Source organism: Indicator indicator, chromosome 18, assembly GCF_027791375.1.
Source record: "Indicator indicator isolate 239-I01 chromosome 18, UM_Iind_1.1, whole genome shotgun sequence".
Taxonomy (NCBI): Eukaryota; Metazoa; Chordata; class Aves; order Piciformes; family Indicatoridae; genus Indicator; species Indicator indicator.
The window spans coordinates 2,822,800-2,842,445 of NC_072027.1; the positions used below are offsets into that span (position 1 = coordinate 2,822,800).

The window sequence follows — 19,646 nt, forward strand, 5'->3', positions numbered from 1 at the left end:
GGCTGGGAAGTTCCAAGAGAATATTTATGTTTTTTTTTTAACCCTCAACCCAGCAAATTATGTTTGCTGCCAGTTAACATAATGGTTGTTCAGTGTCTACCTTTGCACAAGGAGACTTATTGAAAACTTGGGGAAATGGCAGAACCTCACTCTTCTGGCAACTTATTTGAAATAACCACATGCCCAGAAGAACTTGCATACATTTGCATATGTTTACTTGAACACACATCTATAGGCATGCATACACACACGCACACACACATAGAGACAGCATTGGAAGCCCTAATCTGCCTTCCACTTCTAAGGGTCAGTGCCCAGGTCCAAGACACAGCCTGGCCATGAATGGGCACAGCCCTTATCAGTGTGACTGCTGAAAACGTGCGACACATCTTGTGTCTGCCCAAAGCGATCTTCAGCTAGGAAGGAGGCAGCTGGACTGGATTCTCCTCAATAGCATCTGCTAAGTCTGGGGAAGTGAAGAGACCAGTTCCGTTATCTGCACAGCAGGCTGAGGTGGGAACATCTCTGCACCATACGCTGCGTTCGTCTCCTGAACACCGCTTTCATTTCTGGCATCCGGTCCCCTCAGCTGCTGCAAAGCCAGGATGTTTCTTTGACACATCAGCAGTGTTGTGATTGGTTTGAGCTTAAAATAGGCCCTGGGAATTAGTGGAATGAAATGGTGAAAACTGCGAGTCTCTAAAATGGGAAACAAATGGATCTTTTTGAATCAACATCTTTAATTGCTTATGTTTCTGTTCTCTTCTGGCGTTATTCCAAAGAAAATAGTGGATCAAGTTTGAAGCAATTTTCCTCTTTCTCATGTGCTGATGAAGTATCATGGGAGGTAAGTCTTAAAGGAGGCTGCCACAATGCAAGTTAGTCTCAGCTTTGGGCAATAAATGCATTTTACTGTCCCCAACCTTACAGGTAAATCTTTGGTGCTGTCCAAATTGTTGAAGAGAGCGAACAGCGGAAGGCCAAATCAAAGGCAGGGATGAAAAAGGAAGGAACAGATAGAAAAGGACTGAGCTGACATGCCTGTATTAAAAACATCAACAACTAATAAAAGCAGTGGTCAAATGCTGAGCTCAGATACACAAAGTCAGTTGTATAACCTTCATAACTCATTCTACTTTAAAAATCTCCACAACATTTAGTTCTGACTGCTGCACCTTATCTAACAAAACACTTTCCATTTTCTATAATTTTCTCAGGTCCTCCTGGAAGGTTGCAATAAGTTTATTTATCACAAAAACTGGAACAGCTCCTCTGGGAATAAAGGAGTCATAGTCCTATCATCTACTGAAACTTCAGAATGTGCACAATGTGCAACTCCACTGAACTAAAAAGCCTGGCTGTCTGCACAGCTTGCTGAAGCCTTGGATCCCAAGTTCCAGTCCAGAGAAAATTTTTACAGATGAGTTGCATAATATCCTGACAAACTGTTTATAATGGAAGCACTGACAGATCCTTAACTGCATGCTTACAAGTTCTAGGTTTGTTTTTTTTTTTTCCCTTCTCATTTCTGTTCAAATAGTAAGATGAATGAATGGCTTGGGGGAAAGGGTGATGCAACAAATTGGAATATAACTGTATTTTTCTGGGGGTTTCAGGACTATTTTTAATGCAAAACTCAAGACATAGAAACTGTATGAAATTTTGGGTTGTGATTTTTTTTTATATATATGTGTGTGTGTGTGTGTGTGTGTATATATATATACATATGTATATATATGGGAGGTTTATAACAAGAAAAAAAGCTGCTAGAACAGGAATAATCTAAGGAAAAGAAAACCAGTAGGGAGTGGTTTCTATAGAGCCTGGGAATTAATCTAGCATTATATTATGTTTTCATAACCCCCCCCAACATTTCAAGCCATAACAGCAGTTGCTAATCCAGTGCATTTATCACATAAATGATGTCATCCACTGGGTTTACAAAACATCTTTCCAAGTATCAACGTCTTCCTCTCCCCCTCAGTCACTGCATCCAAAACCCAGGGAAGCCAGAGTTTTGCAGCAGACATCAAAGGACTTGGAGTTCAGATACACTATGAGCACAGCATGATCTCCACAGAAGGACAGCTGAGACCTAGAGCAGGTCCAGCATGGTGGCTGAAGGGTCGGAGCTGTTTGGTCCTTGCCACCTCACGCCTTCCCTCCACAGTTCCTCATGTCTCCCCTGACTCCCATCAAGCCAGCAAATCCACCTCCACAAATCTGCCCTTCTCTCTTCACAGCCCCTTTCTGCCGTCACATTGGCTCTCTCTAGCTGGCACTCAACTCCCACATCCTTCCTTTCCCTCAGGGCAGCCAACAGTGGCCTTAGCTTGGCTGTCATCTTCAGGACATTGCTGCTTTCTGTAACCCCACAAGGAGAACATCAGTCAGCGTTACTACAACATCACTGACACAAACAGAACCCCCTTGACCTCAACAAGGGTCACAGGGGAGTGGAAATTTCCCCACTTTGGGCTCTGCCACAGAGTTGCTAAGAAGCACAGAACAATCTCCAGATAATTCCATGACTTTACCTAAGGATGGTATTTTGTGGTCACAGAGCTGCCATGCAGGACACATCAGCCCTGGTCCCTGCCTCCTTCCCTCACACTGCTCAACAGCCTTACTTGCATTCATGAGCTTGATCCCCATCCTGGTGGACTTCAGCTCCTCAAGACAGGTTCTTCTCTTGCTCTCCTTGATTTTAAGGGGAACATCCCCAAGCACACACAACCAGATGTGAGGACACCTGAGCACGTGGGTGCACGCAGTGTCCATTCTCACCTTTCCTGGTGCACACATGGTCCCGTCCAGCGGAGGCCCTTTCTTTGTCTTGCAGAAGTAGGGGTTCTCGGGGTGGCTACACCACAGCTGCTTGCAGGGATCAAATGTACGGAACTGAAACATAAGAAAAATCAGAGTGGACAACGCTTTGAGACAGCTACTGGAAACTCCAGTAGAAGTTGTAAAATGCCAGCTGTTATCACTGAGTCCCGAGGAACTCTCTGGTGTCTGTGAAATGAGCAGATCTGAGCTTTGATGTAAAGCCATCACTGACTCTGAGGTGAGATCCCACCTGTATTCCACACAATAATGTTGGCCAAAAATACTTCTGTACTAGTGACCAAAGGCAGAGTGGGTGAGGGAGAAACCAGTTCCCACACACAGTGACACACATCTCCTTTTCTCCAAATGGTGCTGCTTCATTGGAAAGCAAAACAAAAAACCCTTGAGGACTTATGGGACAAGGAAATGAGCTGCTGAGACTGTAGCTCAGCTGTTGCGGTCACCTTCTTAGCAAGACGGAAATTTGAGTACAGGATCCTGATCCAATAAGTCACCATTTTACCTGCATTGCAAGAGCTTGGACAGGAGAGGATGAGAACCACCCATCACACAACATACTGAAACTGATGTCTGCACATGAGTTTGGCTGTTCTGAACAAAGAAGAATATAAAGCCTCTGTCTCCCAGGCTCTGGAGAACAGCTGTAAGAAAAGACCCTCTCTTGGCCAGGATATTCTTCCAAGGCAGCATGAGTGGGAATTGTCTTAGGATATTGTACTACAGCTGATGTTTTAAAGGTTCTCATCCACTATCTAGAGACATTGCTGGGCACACATATTCCTGCAGATGGGAATGAAAGCAGGACTGTTATGTCTTAGCAGCTGCCACACCAGCTAAAAACATCTCTTTCCGTTTAATAGTTTGTCCTACTTGAGGAGCTGGAGGAGGGAGGTATAGCTCTGCTGCAGAAGACTCTGCTTTCTGAGGCCAATCCACTGAGAATTGCAGTAATCTTGACCTGCTTTAAATTTAGACTTTGTCTCTTGCTTTCCTGGTAGAAGAGAGCCAACCATATCATCAAGAGTCCTTGCAAGTTGCTCTGCTTGCTGTCACGCTTATTTTCTCATTCTAGGCATCAAAATGCATCACACTTTCCACAAAGTTGGATCATAAAAACATAATGCCCCATGGTGGCACTACAAGATATGCCACCAAATCCATCTCCTTTACATCTGGGTGGGAAATTTTTAGCAAAACAACTATCTGCCAGCAACAGGAGGCTCAATATTGCAGCAAGCTTGTTTGCTTGAAGTCCAGACCTATAATTTCTGTCCCTCCAGTTTAAAAACCAAACCAAACGAACCAAACAAACAAAAAATGAAACAACCAAACAAAACCCAACCAAACAAAAACCCAAAACCAACAAAACCAAACCAAACAACCCCCCCACCCAAACAAACCAAGCAACAACGACAAAACCCCAAACAAACAAAAAACCAACCAGCCAAAACAACCCAAATCCCAAACCAAAGCAGAGGTAACATATTTGTCAACATTCAGTTGTTATTCCTTGCTAACAGCTGAGTGGATTCACAGAATCATAGAATTGTCAACTTTGGAAGGGACCCCAGGGATCATTTAGTTCCAGCCCCTTGCCATGGGCAGGGACACCTTCCACAAGATCAGGCTGCCCAGAGCCACATCCAGCCTGGTCTTAAAAACCTCCAGGGATGAGGCTTCTACCACCTTCCTGGGCAACCTGTTCCAGTGTCTCACCACCCTTATGGGGAAGAACTTCTTCTTAACGTCTAATCTAAATCTCCCCTCCTCTAGCTTGGATCCATTTCCCCCAGTCCTATCACTACCTGAGACCCTAACAAGTCCCTCCCCAGCTCACCACACTGTCCCTATAAGGACATTTGAGAGACAACACTCCTGGTTGAGAAACAGCAGAAGCCAAAGTGAAGTACTCACAGCTGTGCACATCATGTAGCCCAAACCAAAGTCGAAGCGGCACTGCTCGTTCATGGAGTAGTGAATCCCTGGCAGCTGGGGAAGGGAAGGCCAGTCGTGCTCGAAGGGATCGTCACGCAGGCAGTCATAGGAACTGCAACAGGCAGAAACGACAGGAACAGCTGGGGCTGTGAGACTTGCACAGCGTTTGTGCTTTCATTGCCTTTTGTTCCAAACAAAACAGAGCCCACTATTTCTGAAAGGCTGCTGATAGTGCAGTTACACACACATTGCCTTTACCATGCTGTATCCACCTTTAATGGATTCTATTGATATCTTTTTTCTGAAGCCCTTCCTTTGTAATTTCCATTTAGCTTGCAGGTAAATTCCCATCACCCTCCAGGCTCCTTATGTGAAAATAAATCAAAGGAAGAACCCACATGAGACCAAGAAGAAAAGAAAGTTTAATTAATTTTCCATTTGTGGGATTTCTTACTGCACACAACTGTCTTTCAAGTGAAGTTTTAAAAGCAGAGGGCAGAGTAACCATCCCAGATTACCACTAAGCTGCAGTTTCCCTGTATCCTTGCAGTGACTCATTTCCAAAGGGGTACTTTCCTGCCTGCATGAAATGCTCGAGTTTGTCCCCTCTCTCTATTTCTCCTGATGGCTCTCAGCTCCATCCATAATTTGTACAAAGTTTCCTGTCTGTGTGATGAGTATGGGAGTTTCTCCTCTCACAGTCAGGATAACAATATAGTAGAATCACATCTAAGTTGTGTGGAGGACAGAGCTCTGACACTAATATCACTGAATGGTTAACACAGTGTAATTGGTGGTTAATTCTCAAGACCAGCACAGTCCACAGTGCATCTGAAACGTCTCTGAGTTATTTAACAGACATGAGGACACCATACACAAGTCTACCCTGGCAATCATTCAGGTTGCCTTGAGGATACCAATTGCTGAGAGCAGAACTTTGAGGTTAGATTTACTTCAAAGCAAACCATGGTTCTGCTTTGTTATAAGGTACTTCAAAATAGCTCTTGTTTAAAAGAATGCAAAGCAGCCCTCTAGGCTAGATGATTTTTATTTAATAGCTAAATTTCTAAAGGATCTTGCTAATTGAAACACACTTCCCTCACAATATTTTTATTCCTTATTGTCATACCTAAGGTATCTAATAAAAATACTGACTCATATTTACTTCATGCATTTTGCTGCATTTATTCTTTCTCATTGACAGTTTTTTTTCTAGGTATCCTTGTGGTTTCCCCATTGTTTTTTTTCCATACAACTGTCATATAATAAGGAAAATACTTTTTCCTCTAATGAGCAAAAATATGGTCATAAACATCAGAGTTTGTCAGGGAACTCCAGTGCTTGTCTAGTTCCCAAAGTGTCAAGGTCAAAGGGAAGGCAATAGTCATGGACGAAGCTGTTTAAGTGGTTTTTGCATTTAGGATACTTACAGGAAAACAATGAAAGATTTAATTCTAGAATCTTGCTCTTTCTTTAGATAGCTCTTAAAGTAAGAAAAGCCCTAAGCACCTTAGGGGCAGATTTTCCTATTTACATATCACCCTCATAAGCAGCAAATGGCCCTTGAAGCCAAATGTAGTATCTGTAAGATCGACACCATGCTGCTGGGCAGCAAAGGCACTTCTCCAGCTAGAAGTTACATTAGAGAGGGAGGAAAGTAAACCATGAGGTTCATAATGGGGTCTTCTCACAGCCCCTGAGAGGACAGCATACATACTGTCAATGTTCAGAAAATGAATAGATGAAAATGAAATGAGAACAATTAAAACTGACAGAAATCAAACTCTTGAGAACTTGCATTATCAGTTGCAGCTGATGTGAAAGCTTCTCCTTCCACAAAGGATGGGGGAGGAGAGGGGATTCAGACCCATTAAAAGAACTAACGAAAGGATAAGGCACAAAAGCTGGATGCAGAATTGTTCTTACACCCTTCTTAACCAAAGGAGAGAGGCTGCTTAACAGCTACTCACTGGAGATATCGATTCAGCTCTTGCTGGCTGCAACGGGACCAGTGGAAGCGATGAAAGGCAGCTTGCACGAGGGGGGCCATGATGCTCCCCAGGCGGACTTCATCCCCGCACCTGTTCCCTTGGCCATCGTGCTCCATGCCTAAACTGCCCCACACAGGAGAAAACCAGCACAGTCACATCCCAGGTGAACACTGAGTGCCCAAGACCTTCCACATCCCAAACGCCACTAGTGGTTGATTGCAATGAGGTTCTTAAGTCCCATGAGCCTTGCCCACATGAGTAAACTCATGAGAAATAAGACAGGGTGAGACTGAAGCTAGTAAGCTCTAGCAGCTCCCATACAGAAGCATTGACCCTTGGGAATACTTTCATGTGATTATCTTAATCTTCAAAACAGATCAAAACGGCCTTCTTTGGACTTCTGTGCACATCCACACTCATGAATCACCATGCCTAAATGACTCCATTTCTGGATTAAGGATCTAGTTCACCCTCCAGGACTACAGAATCATAGAATGATTTGGGTTGGAAAGGACCTCCAAAGGTCATCTAGTCCAACCCCCTCTGCAGTCAGCAGGGGCATCCTCAACTAGATCAGGTTGCTCAGAGCCTTGTTGAGCCTCACCTTGAATATCTCTAGGGATGGAGCACCAACTACCTCTCTGGGCAAACTGTTCCAGTGTTCCACTACCCCTATGGAAAAGAACTTGTTCCTGACATCCAAAGATGCTCAGAGAAATTTATTTATGTTCCCATCTGAAGGTATTCAGGACTTTATCTAACTGTTTTAAAACCACACCTTAGCTTAATTTGAAGCAATCTGCAATTGTAGATGAGTCCTTTGCATGGCAATAAAAAGATGTCACACCGCAAGCCAGTTTAGTCCAGCTACTGATACTGTCCAGCAACAATTTCACATTGTTTAAACATGAAAGAGCCTAGAAAGTGTTTGGTGATCTCTGGAAAAATCACCCCAAGTTACAGATACTTTCCAGTTTCTTTGGGGCTTTATTATAAAGATGTTTTCTCCTTTCCTTTGTTAGTGTTTTGCCTTTTTTAACAAGCACTGTTTTACTGAAATGGGCAATGTCTGTCCATAATTTAAACCAAATTAACATATTGAGGCTGAGTGTCATTTGAGGGATTACAAACATTTTTCAGTGCTATCTCTTTCTAAGCTCCCCACGTTTTCTTTTTAATCATAATGCACATTTCTGGAATCCAGTATCATCTGGGTATCAATTCTGTGCCCCCTAAGTAAAGCACATTTAATTTCAGCAAACTTTGGTAATTTTTTTTTCTTTAAAGCTCTTAATAATTCTGATACAACAAAGGAAAAAGGGTCTGCAGGCTTTCTGAGGGAAAATAGAGTAAATTGAAACTGCTTAGAAAGAGCCTTCTGGGAACTGCTGTTCTACCAAAGAGAAAATGGGAACTCAGTGGGAGTTCTCTGCAAACAGGGAAACTAAAATGCCCTGGGAGAAACCAAAGCTCTGACAACTGCTGTCCAGTCATCAGCTCTAATCACATCAATAAGCAAAATGATTGCATTTTTAACATGAAATATATAGAGCAGTTGTAACCTCAGTGCTTGGCACCTGGTTTCTGTACAGCACTGTATCCTTTAGCAGTAGTAACACACACAGACGATGTGCTTATTTCATAGGGATTGTTTTCAAGTGGATTCCACTGACCCAAGGAATTCAGATTTCAGGATAATAGGTACTTTACATTTCCACCAGGAGACTGTAATACATCATCCAATCTACTCTCACAGCAGCTGTGGAAGATATTTTGGTATTAGTTCTTTTTTCCACTTGAAAAGACCACAAATACAAATACAAAGAAAGCTTTGAGAAAGATGAGACTTAAAGCAAGAACTAACTCCAAACATGGTTCCTTAACATAAAGTGCATCTTTCTAATGTCCTTGGTATTTGTCAGTGTCAATGACATTTTAAGTTAGGACACAGGACATGCACAGCTTTACTTACACATGTCCAGTTTCATGAGCCACCACAAAGGCAGATGAAAAACCATCTTCATGGTTGAGAGTGCAGCTTCGAACAGGATGACACATTCCAGTGACTGGAGCATAGCCTGTGAGAAACACCAAGTGTTCCAGAAAATGAACCAGGATGGAAAGGCAGTGTGCTGAGAAGCTCTAGGACAAACATCTTGTCTTGTGACACAAGGTCTCTTAAGAGACCTCTGCCCCATAACATTTAATAATATGCCCCCCTGTCCATGAAACAGATGAAACCAGCCTGCTGAACAAATTAAAATGATATTCCTAGCTCACCAAGAACACTGTTGTCACCTCCAGGAGTGCCTTGCAATTGCCTTCTCTAAGAGCAGGAGACAACAAAGGAAAAGCACACCACATGGAGTCGTACAGCTCATGAGGAGCTCAGTGCAGTTTCAGCTCTCAGAGAACGTGCGAGCAAAGTCCCAGCCCTCTGCTGACAGCAGATCCCAGCAGTTTCCCAAAAGCAATGGGAAAGTTCTGAGATATATCTCCTCCAGTGAACAAACCTGATCACACAGGAAGCAGAGCCCTGAATTCGAAGGAAAGCACTTGCCCTGCTGTTCCAGACCACTCTGTAACATTTCCTGGCAATCCTGCTGGAACACAGCAACAACTTTGGAGACTTTATAAATGCAAAATCTATTCTTTAATCTTTGGGCATTTTCAGGACTGTTGACATAGGGATCCCATTTTCTTGAATTCAGCAAGAGAAAAGAAATATTCTAATAAATAATCCTAGCATTAAGAAAGGATACAGTAAGTGAAGCAGTTGCAACTGAAAATGGCCCTATGCAAAGCTCCTGGGGAAAGAAAACCTTGACCACAACTAAGCAAAAGCCACCAAATTGAACTTTGCATGACTAGCCTTGTTAAGGGATAGATACAAACCTGATGCACATCTTACCTTGCATGCCAGATGGACCAAAGTCCTGCCTTGTGAGGAAGATTGCATGGTCATGATACTCTGCATGCCCCGAGTCAGGTTTCTGTTGCAGGTAAGCCCAGCGGCACACGTTCTCCAGGCTCTGCGAGGGGTTCCCAATCTCTATCAGACTCATAGACTGTGCATGTGCAGGAAATAAAAATCAACGATACACCAAGAGTCAGTTATTAAAAGCTTGGGCAATTTTCTTCCCAGTTTGTTGAGGCACTGAACTAAATCTCCCATTTCCATTAAAAGTCTGTTCTTGGTAAAGAGACAATTACACTTCAGAAACAGGTTTTACTGGATGGAGAAAGTAAGAAAAGAGCTGAATTTCTGGTTAGATTAAATGCAATCTCCACATTTAATGAGGTCTGTGATATAACAAAAGAAAAATAGAAAGCTATAATGGAAGAAAAGTAAAAGGATGGTTTGGGTCTAGAGAAGGACTGTTCACAAAGGCCTGCAGTGACAGGACAAGGTGCAATGGTTTGAAATTAGAGAAGAGTAGACTGAGATTGGATGTTAGTTCTGCACCATCAGGGTAGCAGAATACTGGAACAGGTTGCCCAGGGAGGTAGTTGAGGCCCCATCCCTGCAGATATTCAAGGTCAGGCTTGACAAGACTCTGAGCAACCTGATCTAATGGAGGATGCCCTGCTTACTGCAGGGGGTTGGACTAGATGACCTTTAAAGATCCCTTCCAACCCAAACCATTCTATGATTCTATTTTAATTACAAAGCTGTACTGTGCATTGTTTGCTATTATTTCTATGCCACCCTGGCACCAGCTTCCACCATCACTTCCAATCTGGATATACAGTTTTGATGGAGCCCTGTGCCCCTGTTGGAACTCTAGCAGCTCTTGGCCACCAAAGATTAACCCAGAATGGGAAAGGGTGATGCTTAACAGTCAAGGGAAGCAAATGGCAGCAACAGCAGATGGCCAGCACCCAGCCCTGGTTCATCAGCCACTTTTATAATGAAACACAGCTGTTAGAGATGTTTTGTCAGACCTTTGAACATTGCTGGATGCTCTGTAAGTGTAAAAGCTAAGTTTACTTTTTTCAGCTGTATTTCAATCACTACTTTCAGAAATGGACTTTCCCCAGTGCCTGCCTTTTAAAGTGCATTTTCTTTATCCCATTCTTTATCTGTTCTGAAGATCATTCCACAGGCAACACATGTAACTTCCCATCTGTGGTACATCACCCTTCTTAAGAACTGCACATTACATGGGTGGTGCACCAACATGGCTTAGCTGACTCCAGTGAGCTAAAGCCTGTTAGGTGTGGTGCAAAGGACAATTCTCTTCAAGAAGAAAAAAGTATTTCAAAATCCAACTACTACATTTGCCTTTTCTTGTAATAGTACTATCTTAAGAATTCCCAAATAATTCTACTTCAGACTTTGGAAAGTTTATTGTATGTGGGATGCTATCAAATGTATGACTAAGTGACCCATCTTGGGATTTCCAGGACTTGTAAGAACTATCCTGGCTTTTCATTTGCAAAAATGATATCACCATGACAACAACATAACCATAACACAAACCACTAGGATTTAGATCCTATACTGTACTCTAAGCATTTGTCATTCCAAAACACTTAAAGCAAAGCAAAGCTCAGCCTGGGCTGAAAATAAGAGAGCAGTGATATAGCCAGTGTTTAAATACAGCTCTCTTTGACGTGTCCTCTAATTGAGTGCATGAGTATTGACTACATGAAAAAGAAAATCCTCAAAGAAAATCCTCTTGTGGAAGAACAACTGGAATTGATAAAAGAAGTGACTGCCAAACTGAGGTCTGATTTTGGCAAAATTGGGATATTACAGTTCTGCAAATGTTCAGAAAAACAAATTAACAAACCAAATAGAGGCAGAGTTTGGACTCTGATACCACTGCGGAATGAAAAAGTCGTCATATAATCCCATGCTGGATCATAGTGCTTCCAGCCATGATTCCCTTGGAAACTGAACTAATAACCCTATTTAAATGGTGGAACAGTTGTGGTGCCTTTATTGCATCTTTGTATATCTGTAAGAACAGACTTAAATAAACTTAGAGTGACTGTAACAGGGTAAAATCTTCAGGCAAAAATCCTATTCAGTTAAACAAGGCCAGACCATTGTTGAGGTCTTTAGTAACATCTCTCAGTATTAAAACAAAACCAAGTACACAAAACCCCCTATCTACATCATCTCCACCTTGTTCTCATTTCTCCAAAGCTTCACAAAAGAAAGCAACCCCTTCAAGGAGCTCAGTGAGAAATCTTACTGGAAAATCCAAAAAGCAAAGAATGCTGTAAAATGAAGTTGAGAAATCTCAAGTCATTTGTATCATCTGCTAATAGTTCTTTGCCTGATACTGATCTCCTTCTGTGTGTTCATCACATAAGATGCATCGATCCCAAAGCAAACAAAAAATTCACACTATCAACATGTGCTTTGTTTATGGGTATCTGAATATTTGCAATGAAAGCTCTGCTTGATCATCAAACAAGCAGAGAGCATAAAGAAGTCCATCACTTCTCAATAACCACTGGTTCATAGCCACCCTCTGTCATATGCCACCTCTGCAACTGAAATCTGTGGACACCAGCACAAAAGCAAAAGATTGGTCTCTGACTGAACCAACATAGCAGCTTGCAGCACTTTTCTGATGAACACCAAGTCAGACCAGAGACCAAACTTGTCTGCTGCAGCATACCCAGCAGCTCCTGTGTTGGCATCTGGCATGGCCCAATAACTATTTTCACTGTAAACTTAAGTCCACTCTGAGAGCAAAAGCACTTTAGCCCAAGAGTATCTCAATGCTTATTTTTCAAAACAGTGATTTTGGAGTTTGCCTTCAAGCAAATGAAAGGAGACCCAGCTGGTTAATGTGGAGCATTGTGGAGGTTTTGTGTCCAACACAATGGGGAAAAATAAGGAAAATCCCTTTGGTGTAAGAGGGGAATCTAAGAACACTCCAGTCTGTAAAACATCACATGTTTCAGGTGATGGCCTGACTTGGCCAAGGACGCAATTTAAACATCAGAAATGTACATGTACAGTTGAGCCTTACTGCTCTTTAAATTGGGAAACAAGGCATCCAGTAGCAAGTCAATTATTTTAAGTGTCCACATGCTGCAGATAAAAATAGCAAGTCAGGGTCCTAGGTCAGTGAGAAGGACTTGCAAAGAGTAAGAGGAAAAACTCAGTATGGCTGATGAGCACTCAAAGTCTGCTGAGCACTCAAATCCTTTGGCCACTAACCCCTTGTCTTTCTTCACTCTAATGTTGCAGCCTGAAAAGAGAAATTCACTTAATTCTTAGCAAATTTTCACCCAAGTTTTCACCCACTTTCAGATATTTGTCAAGGGCTTCCTAATCAGAAAGACTCCAACAGCACTAAGAGTGAATACTGCATGGCCAGGGTACCCCTGAACTGGTGTTCACAGCAACAGCACCAGGCTGTGCAATGGCTCTGGTTCAGAACAGAGAACCACACAAGCCATGGTTCTCTCCTGACAGAAGACAACAGGATGGCCAAGGGAAAGGAATTAGAGGAGTGCAAGTACAGCACTTAGTATTTCCCTCAAAACAACCTCCAAGGTTCCAATAGTCTCTGGATTAGAGACTTCCTGAACCAGACACATCTTTATACTGCATTCTCATTCACTTTTCCCTTTACCTCACCTGTACAGACAAATGCTGCTGTCCTGCAAGAAAGGAGCTTTGGAAATCATGGGACCAGGCATAGCTTGTTACTGGACAGAACAGAGGTAATATGTTTTGGAAGGATGTTGTCCCAATATTTAGTCTTGTAGAGATACCAGATAACTGATAATATTTTCTGTTGGAAGTCAAAGGGGAGCTATCAGCAGATGCAGAAAAGCCCAGCCCTTTCTTAGACAGAGCAAAACAAGAAAGAGGAAAAGCAATGACCTGTGTGCAGTCCTCAGGACTCTAAGCAAGGGCAAAATCCCTCTTTGTCAGACTGCAGAGGAAGTCTGGGGGCTAGCAGGCTGCATATGGAGAAGAGGTGTAGGTGTTACTGTTGGCCAGCAAGGGGCCAGCACTGCCAGGAACATGCAGGTCCTGCAGCTGGCTGGGAGCTCAGACCTGGCTGGGAAGGACCTCTTTCCAAACAGGACAGCAGGCCTGTGGAGAGCATTACTCAGCTGATCAGCAGGAAAACTGCCAATGGAAAGAGAAACTTTCCTTTTCACAGCAAGAAAAGCAAAAACTCTGTGGGCATTTCAGAGAACTGCTGATGGAAACAGATGGAGATGTTGGCCAAGAGGTGGAAAGACCTCAGCTGGGAGAAAATCCCCCATGTGAGGAGACACTGCAGAGGGTTATGAAGACAGTTTGCCCTAGAGAATCAGCCAAGGTCCTAGCTGTGGGAGATGATACATCTACTAATGGCTTCCATTTTCCTTATTTTTTGATTCTACCTTCAATTCTTCCCTACTCTCTTACTTGGATGGAAACAACAGAAATAACTAAACAAAACTAGAAGACAATTGAATTGCAACCACCATTCATACAAAGAGGCAAGGCAAGGCTGTCAGAAGCGGTTGCAAGTCAATACCAAGTAGGTTCAGAGGTCTTTGAGCCTTCTTTGCCACTTGCCTTTGGGGAAGTTATCACTGTGATGTCCATTTCTCTGTTACAAAGACACTGAAGAACAAGTCATTGATGAAGCAGACTGGAAGGTCCCTCAAATACTCACAGAGATTGGTTGGAAAGTAAGAAATAGGTCCTTTTTTTTCTTAGTAAGAAATAGGTCCCTTTTTAAATGAATTTCGAATTCAAAGTTCCCTCAGAGGAAAACTGCAAATTTACTCTATATTCTCCCCAAATGTTTCAAGAATGTTCACATTACCAGTACACATGAAAGAGACAGTGGCATCACAGAGGGAATGGCAGCTTGCCTTAACCAACTGGTTTATTTATCTGCCCCTTGGCATAACTGCCTGTAACCTTGCAATGGTGTTGATGATCAGGTACTTGATGATAAGGACATACAAAATTTAAGCTGGTCAGAAGCTTGCTGGAAAAGAACCTTTTCTATCTCATCCATTAGGTGGTGCTCCAAGAGTACCAACAGAAGCTGCTCTTCAGTAGCTCCAGAAGGAGCAGAAATGTGCTTAACTTGATAAGGCTTCAAACTATGGTAGCAAAAGTTGGACCCTAGTAGTGCACACATTTGGGAAACTATTTAACATATGACTTCCCCCTTCTTGAATGTGTAAAGTCTCTGCAAAACACACTGTTTACATTGCTCCTACTTGGCATTTCTATTGCTCATAGTGTTTATTGGATTAGATCTTCACCATTGTTCCCTCACCCTGAACAAGACAAGCAAAACACAAATAAATACAATTATTGAGTGCCCATGGTAACCAAACTAACAAAAATAGCTCATTCAGCAAACTGTCATTTTGCATTGAAAAGGGTTTGTAAAGCTTTCTTATGGCAGCAGCTTGTAATCATTTTGCAGTCTCTAATTCTGTCTAAACGTAAGCAGATCAGGAATACAAAGTACTGTTTATGCGAGCTGCCAGCTCCACACTCTTCAAGGTCCTAACAAAACACCCTGAGAAATGATAAACTATGAGTCTAAGATATAAGTAAGGCAATTCAACAACTTACCCAGACAAAACCAAGAGGGACAGTATCTCCTTTGCTCTTTATCCCCACACTAAATGGATGAGAATGGTGCAAAAACATAAGCAGCAGTCAAAATGCTATGTAATATGCTACCTAATATGTAGGTTCTGGCCTACATATGTGCAGAATTGGTGAGTGGAGATGGTCAAAGGTTGGGGTCAAGAACTCTATCCTCAGACATGTTTGTACAGCACACTGCAGGATCAGGGCTGCAGTTTTAGTGTGTAAGTGACCAAACATTGGGAAAGGTTGCCCAGAGAGGTTGTGGAGCCTGTTTTTGGAGATACTCAAAACCCAGATGTACAAGGTCCTGAGCAACCTGCTCTAGATGACCTTGCTTTGACCAGGGGGCTTGGCCTAGATGATGCCCACATGTCCCTTCTGTGACCTTAATGCACAGCTAACAACCTCCTTGCACAGCTAGGCACACTTGCTCTCAGAGTTTTCATATCTTCCTGGGACAAGCAGAGATCAGGGAAGCACTCATCCCTTTCTCTCCAACCAGGGTTAACATCAAAATGGTAAGGACAAACACTAGATTTAAGCGATAAACCTGGCTTGTCCTTCCATCTCAGCTGTGTCACCTATGCACCCCTTTGTTTCTCAGAGAGAACCACCTGACTCAGAGTGAACCATGACTTCCCATCCTGGCTGAACCAAGAGCATCTTCCCTTCTTGCATCAAGCCTAGAGATGAAAAGGTCAGATGGTAGAGCTAAAGAGAGCACCATTTTATGAAAAGATCGAAGGTAAAACCTTGTTCCAGGAGCTCTGCTAACATCTCAGACATATACAATTGAAAAGTCCTTTTCAGTTGAACAGTCTTGTCTTGTGAGACTGGAGGCATCTAGCCCATACTACCTTCTTCCTGAACTACCATCTTCAAGCTACTTGGGTGTTCTTCCCTCTCTACCTGCCTTGGTAGCCAGGTCCTGCTTTCAGTTTGAGTAAGTTAACACATGGCCAGAGTACAACTACTTGTTCTGGGGCCAGCACTGGTTTATAGCTAGCATGGGCTTCTCTCCCTACTGGTTGTCATCCCAGATACACACAGCCTCCCCCAGCCTATCCCACCCCATTCCAGCCTGTATGCAAGTGACTCAAGCTCTGCATATTGCTCCAAAGGGGTGTCCAGCAGTGTCCTGCACTGCCATGGTCACATTTCCCAAGAAACAACCCTCACAAATCCTCAGGTGGTTGCACTGAGTGAAACTCCTGCAGGTTCTGCAAAAGGTTTTCTGGCTTTTTTTCTTTTTAATCCCCACTAATAACAGTCTCAATTACACCCACCCCAGTAATGGAGGTGCTTCTCTCTGCTGCTCTGCAAGGACAGCTCATCTGCACACAAAGTCACCATTGTTGATGGACAGAGCATGGGGCTGGAGCCAGGAATATATGAGGTCTTATCCCCAGCCTGCCAGTGGCCTTCCGTGTGGCCTTGGAAAATAACACTTAACATCTTTGTTTTTTTAGCTGTAAAAAGGGAATAATAATCTTTATTCATCCACCTCAAAGAGGTGATGAGAGGATTTTATGCAGTGCTCAGGATTTAAATGTTTCCAAACAAATTTTCTAATAACCAGTCAGGGTTTTTAAAGCCATTCTCAGCTCAACTCTTGCCACCTCCTCCTCTGCACCTGGTGAGGGTGGCTGCTTTGCTTATTCCCCTGAGTATTCTCAAACTAGCCGGATTACAGAGCTGCTGCAACCAAAATAGGTCTAAAAGGAGTCATTTGCCCAAACACAGAATTGCATTCACCTCAAATGTATCTGCAGTTTCCAAAATTTCGAATCATTCTCCCTACTACTGAAGTCAAAAAGGCAGAAGCAAGCTGGCTCATCTTTTTGTCATTTGAAGAAAAATGCACCACACGTACTCCAATTTCTTATTTTGCAGTATCCCAACACACCAAAAAAAGCCTGTGACTTTGGGAGTCAGTGTAAAGAAAACAGAGAAATGCACAGGAGCTTCTGAAGCCACCATGGATCTGGAGCAGCCTTTGCAGGACACATTTTGATGGAACTGTTAAATGAAGAGGCAGTAGCCAGGCATGTTGGAAGCCTTCACATCACCTGGAGTATTGCATCCAGGTCTGGAGCCCTCAATACAGGAAAGACATGGACCTGATGGAGCAGGTCCAGAGAAGGGCCATGAAAATGATCAGGGGATTAAAGCACCACTGCTAAAAAGACAGGCTGAGGGAGCTGGGGTTGTTCAGCCTGGAGAAGAGAAGGCTGCAAGGAGACCTAATTGCAGCCTGCCAGTGCCTGAAGGGAGCTACAAGAAGGATGCAGAGAGACTTTACGAAGGACTGTAGTGATAGGACAAGGGGCAATGCCTTCAAACTAGAGAAGAACAGATTTAGATTGGATGTTAGGAACAAGTTCTTTACCAGGAGGGTGGTGGAACACTGGAACAGGCTGCCCAGGGAGGTGGTTGGGGATATTCAAATTGAGGCTCAACAGGGCTCTGGGCAACCTGATCTAGCTGAGGATGTCCCTGTGACTGTGGGGAGGTCGGACTGGATGACCTTTGGAGCTCCCTTCCAACCCAGACCATTCTATGATTCTATGATGATTCTATCAGACCCTCTGGTCTGTCACATTGAGCTGTTCATTTGTTTGAAGTACCAAGAGAAAAGTGGGGTGTCAGGAAAAGGCTGGCAGCTTCAGCATGCCCACCCTAGAGAGGGCACAGCCACACACTGCTCTCTCCCTGAACGCACCACCGGCCAGCATCCAAGCCTGCTGCTGCTCCTTAGCAGGTCTTGACCTGCTATACCCTCAGACTATGTCCAGAGGTGATAACTTACACAAAATGTTAATTCAGCAAAACCATGGCAGATATTTCAAAACTGCCCTGAAATAGTTTCCCTGTGTGTGATCACCAAGGAATGTCTTCCACATTTGCATCTTACCAGGGCAATTAATGCAATCACTGAAATGACTGAAACTGTTGAACATACAATTGTCTGTGTTGGAAAGTACGGAGAAATAAGTCCATCTCAAGGAAAATATTAAGAAACAAGTACATTTCAAGGAAAAGAGTAAAGAAATAAGTACAGTTTGAGGAAAACAGTAAAGAAATAAATACATTTTGAGGAAAATAGTAAATAAATAAATACATTTCAAGGAATGGAGTACCTTCCAGCAAGAATCACTGAAAAGCTGGTTGCTATGCAACTCAAGTGTTGTCCATATTATTGCTATCAACAGATGACACATTGTATAAAATACTATAATCCTTTTCAAAAACCTCCACAATACAGTAAAAGGCTGTTCAGGGGTGGGGAATTGGCAGGAGCTCAGAGTGCTGTCATAAACCTGATGTTGATGGCACATACTTCATCAATTACAGAACCATAAGGTAATTATTATGATTATTTAAATGGCACCCTTGATAATATATATAAATTGCCTACAATGAAGCAAATGAATCTGAAGATATCAGCTACAGGCTTTCAAAAGAAATGCTTACTCTAACAAGACTGGGATAATATTTTCACACTGTGAAGCCAACCAGGCTGCTTCATTCATGCACTGCCTTAACTTCTACACATGCCCTTCCTTTTGTTAGGTACTTTGAATGTATGTTCCTCAAAACATGGTGTGTGGGATAGGAAAATAACAAAGATTTTGTTCTAATTCCTCAGAACAGGGTCAGAAAGTAAGAACTATACACCTTTCTCCCTGCTTTTCCACTGCTAAATAATCCCAACTCTCTGAAATCTCCTCACTCTCTACTCTCTGGTACTATTCCTCTGATGAGGAGCTTTAAAAACATGCAGATAAAAAACCCAAACATATTCTTACACAGCCAGGGCGTGCAGGTGCCCCACCATCAGGTGGAACAGTTCTGAACTGACACCTTTCATATGCTTTTCACTTTTTTTCAGAAAGCCATAATTAAGAAACAGATAAACACAAGAAAAATTATCTTCATGGTTATTTAGGGCAAGCTTGGGATACTAGAATTAGTCCGTATCATGCCCTGCTGAAGCCAGCAGGATAGCTCAAGAACTAAGACCTCATCCAGAGCAGATTACAGCTCTAGAATGCACAAGCAGATTACACAGTGCTATCTGCCCTTGTTTCTGTTTCCATGGAATTTGATGTTAATTTGGCCAAAACTAGGACACAGGTACTGACCTGTTCAATACTTCTGAAAAGCACTCAGCATTTCACTCCTCTTTACCCAAGTTTTGCTTGTAGAATGACCCCTTCCATAGCAACAAGGAGAGCAAGAACACTTTGTGTTCTTAATTACAGATTGGATCTGAGAGC

General features: G+C 42.9%; 1 protein-coding gene across 1 annotated transcript in view; it reads right to left on the bottom strand.

The window, feature by feature from the left end:
* ADAMTS2 (ADAM metallopeptidase with thrombospondin type 1 motif 2) overlaps positions 1–19,646 on the bottom strand; it is a 185,604-nt gene that overhangs the window by 26,249 nt on the left and 139,709 nt on the right. The window contains exons 6-10 of the mRNA XM_054389354.1: positions 9,688–9,844; positions 8,749–8,854; positions 6,756–6,899; positions 4,765–4,897; positions 2,788–2,901 (exon numbers count right to left, since the gene is read on the bottom strand). Coding sequence (XP_054245329.1) covers positions 2,788–2,901; positions 4,765–4,897; positions 6,756–6,899; positions 8,749–8,854; positions 9,688–9,844 — 654 coding nt within the window. The remainder of the gene's footprint in view (positions 1–2,787; positions 2,902–4,764; positions 4,898–6,755; positions 6,900–8,748; positions 8,855–9,687; positions 9,845–19,646) is intronic.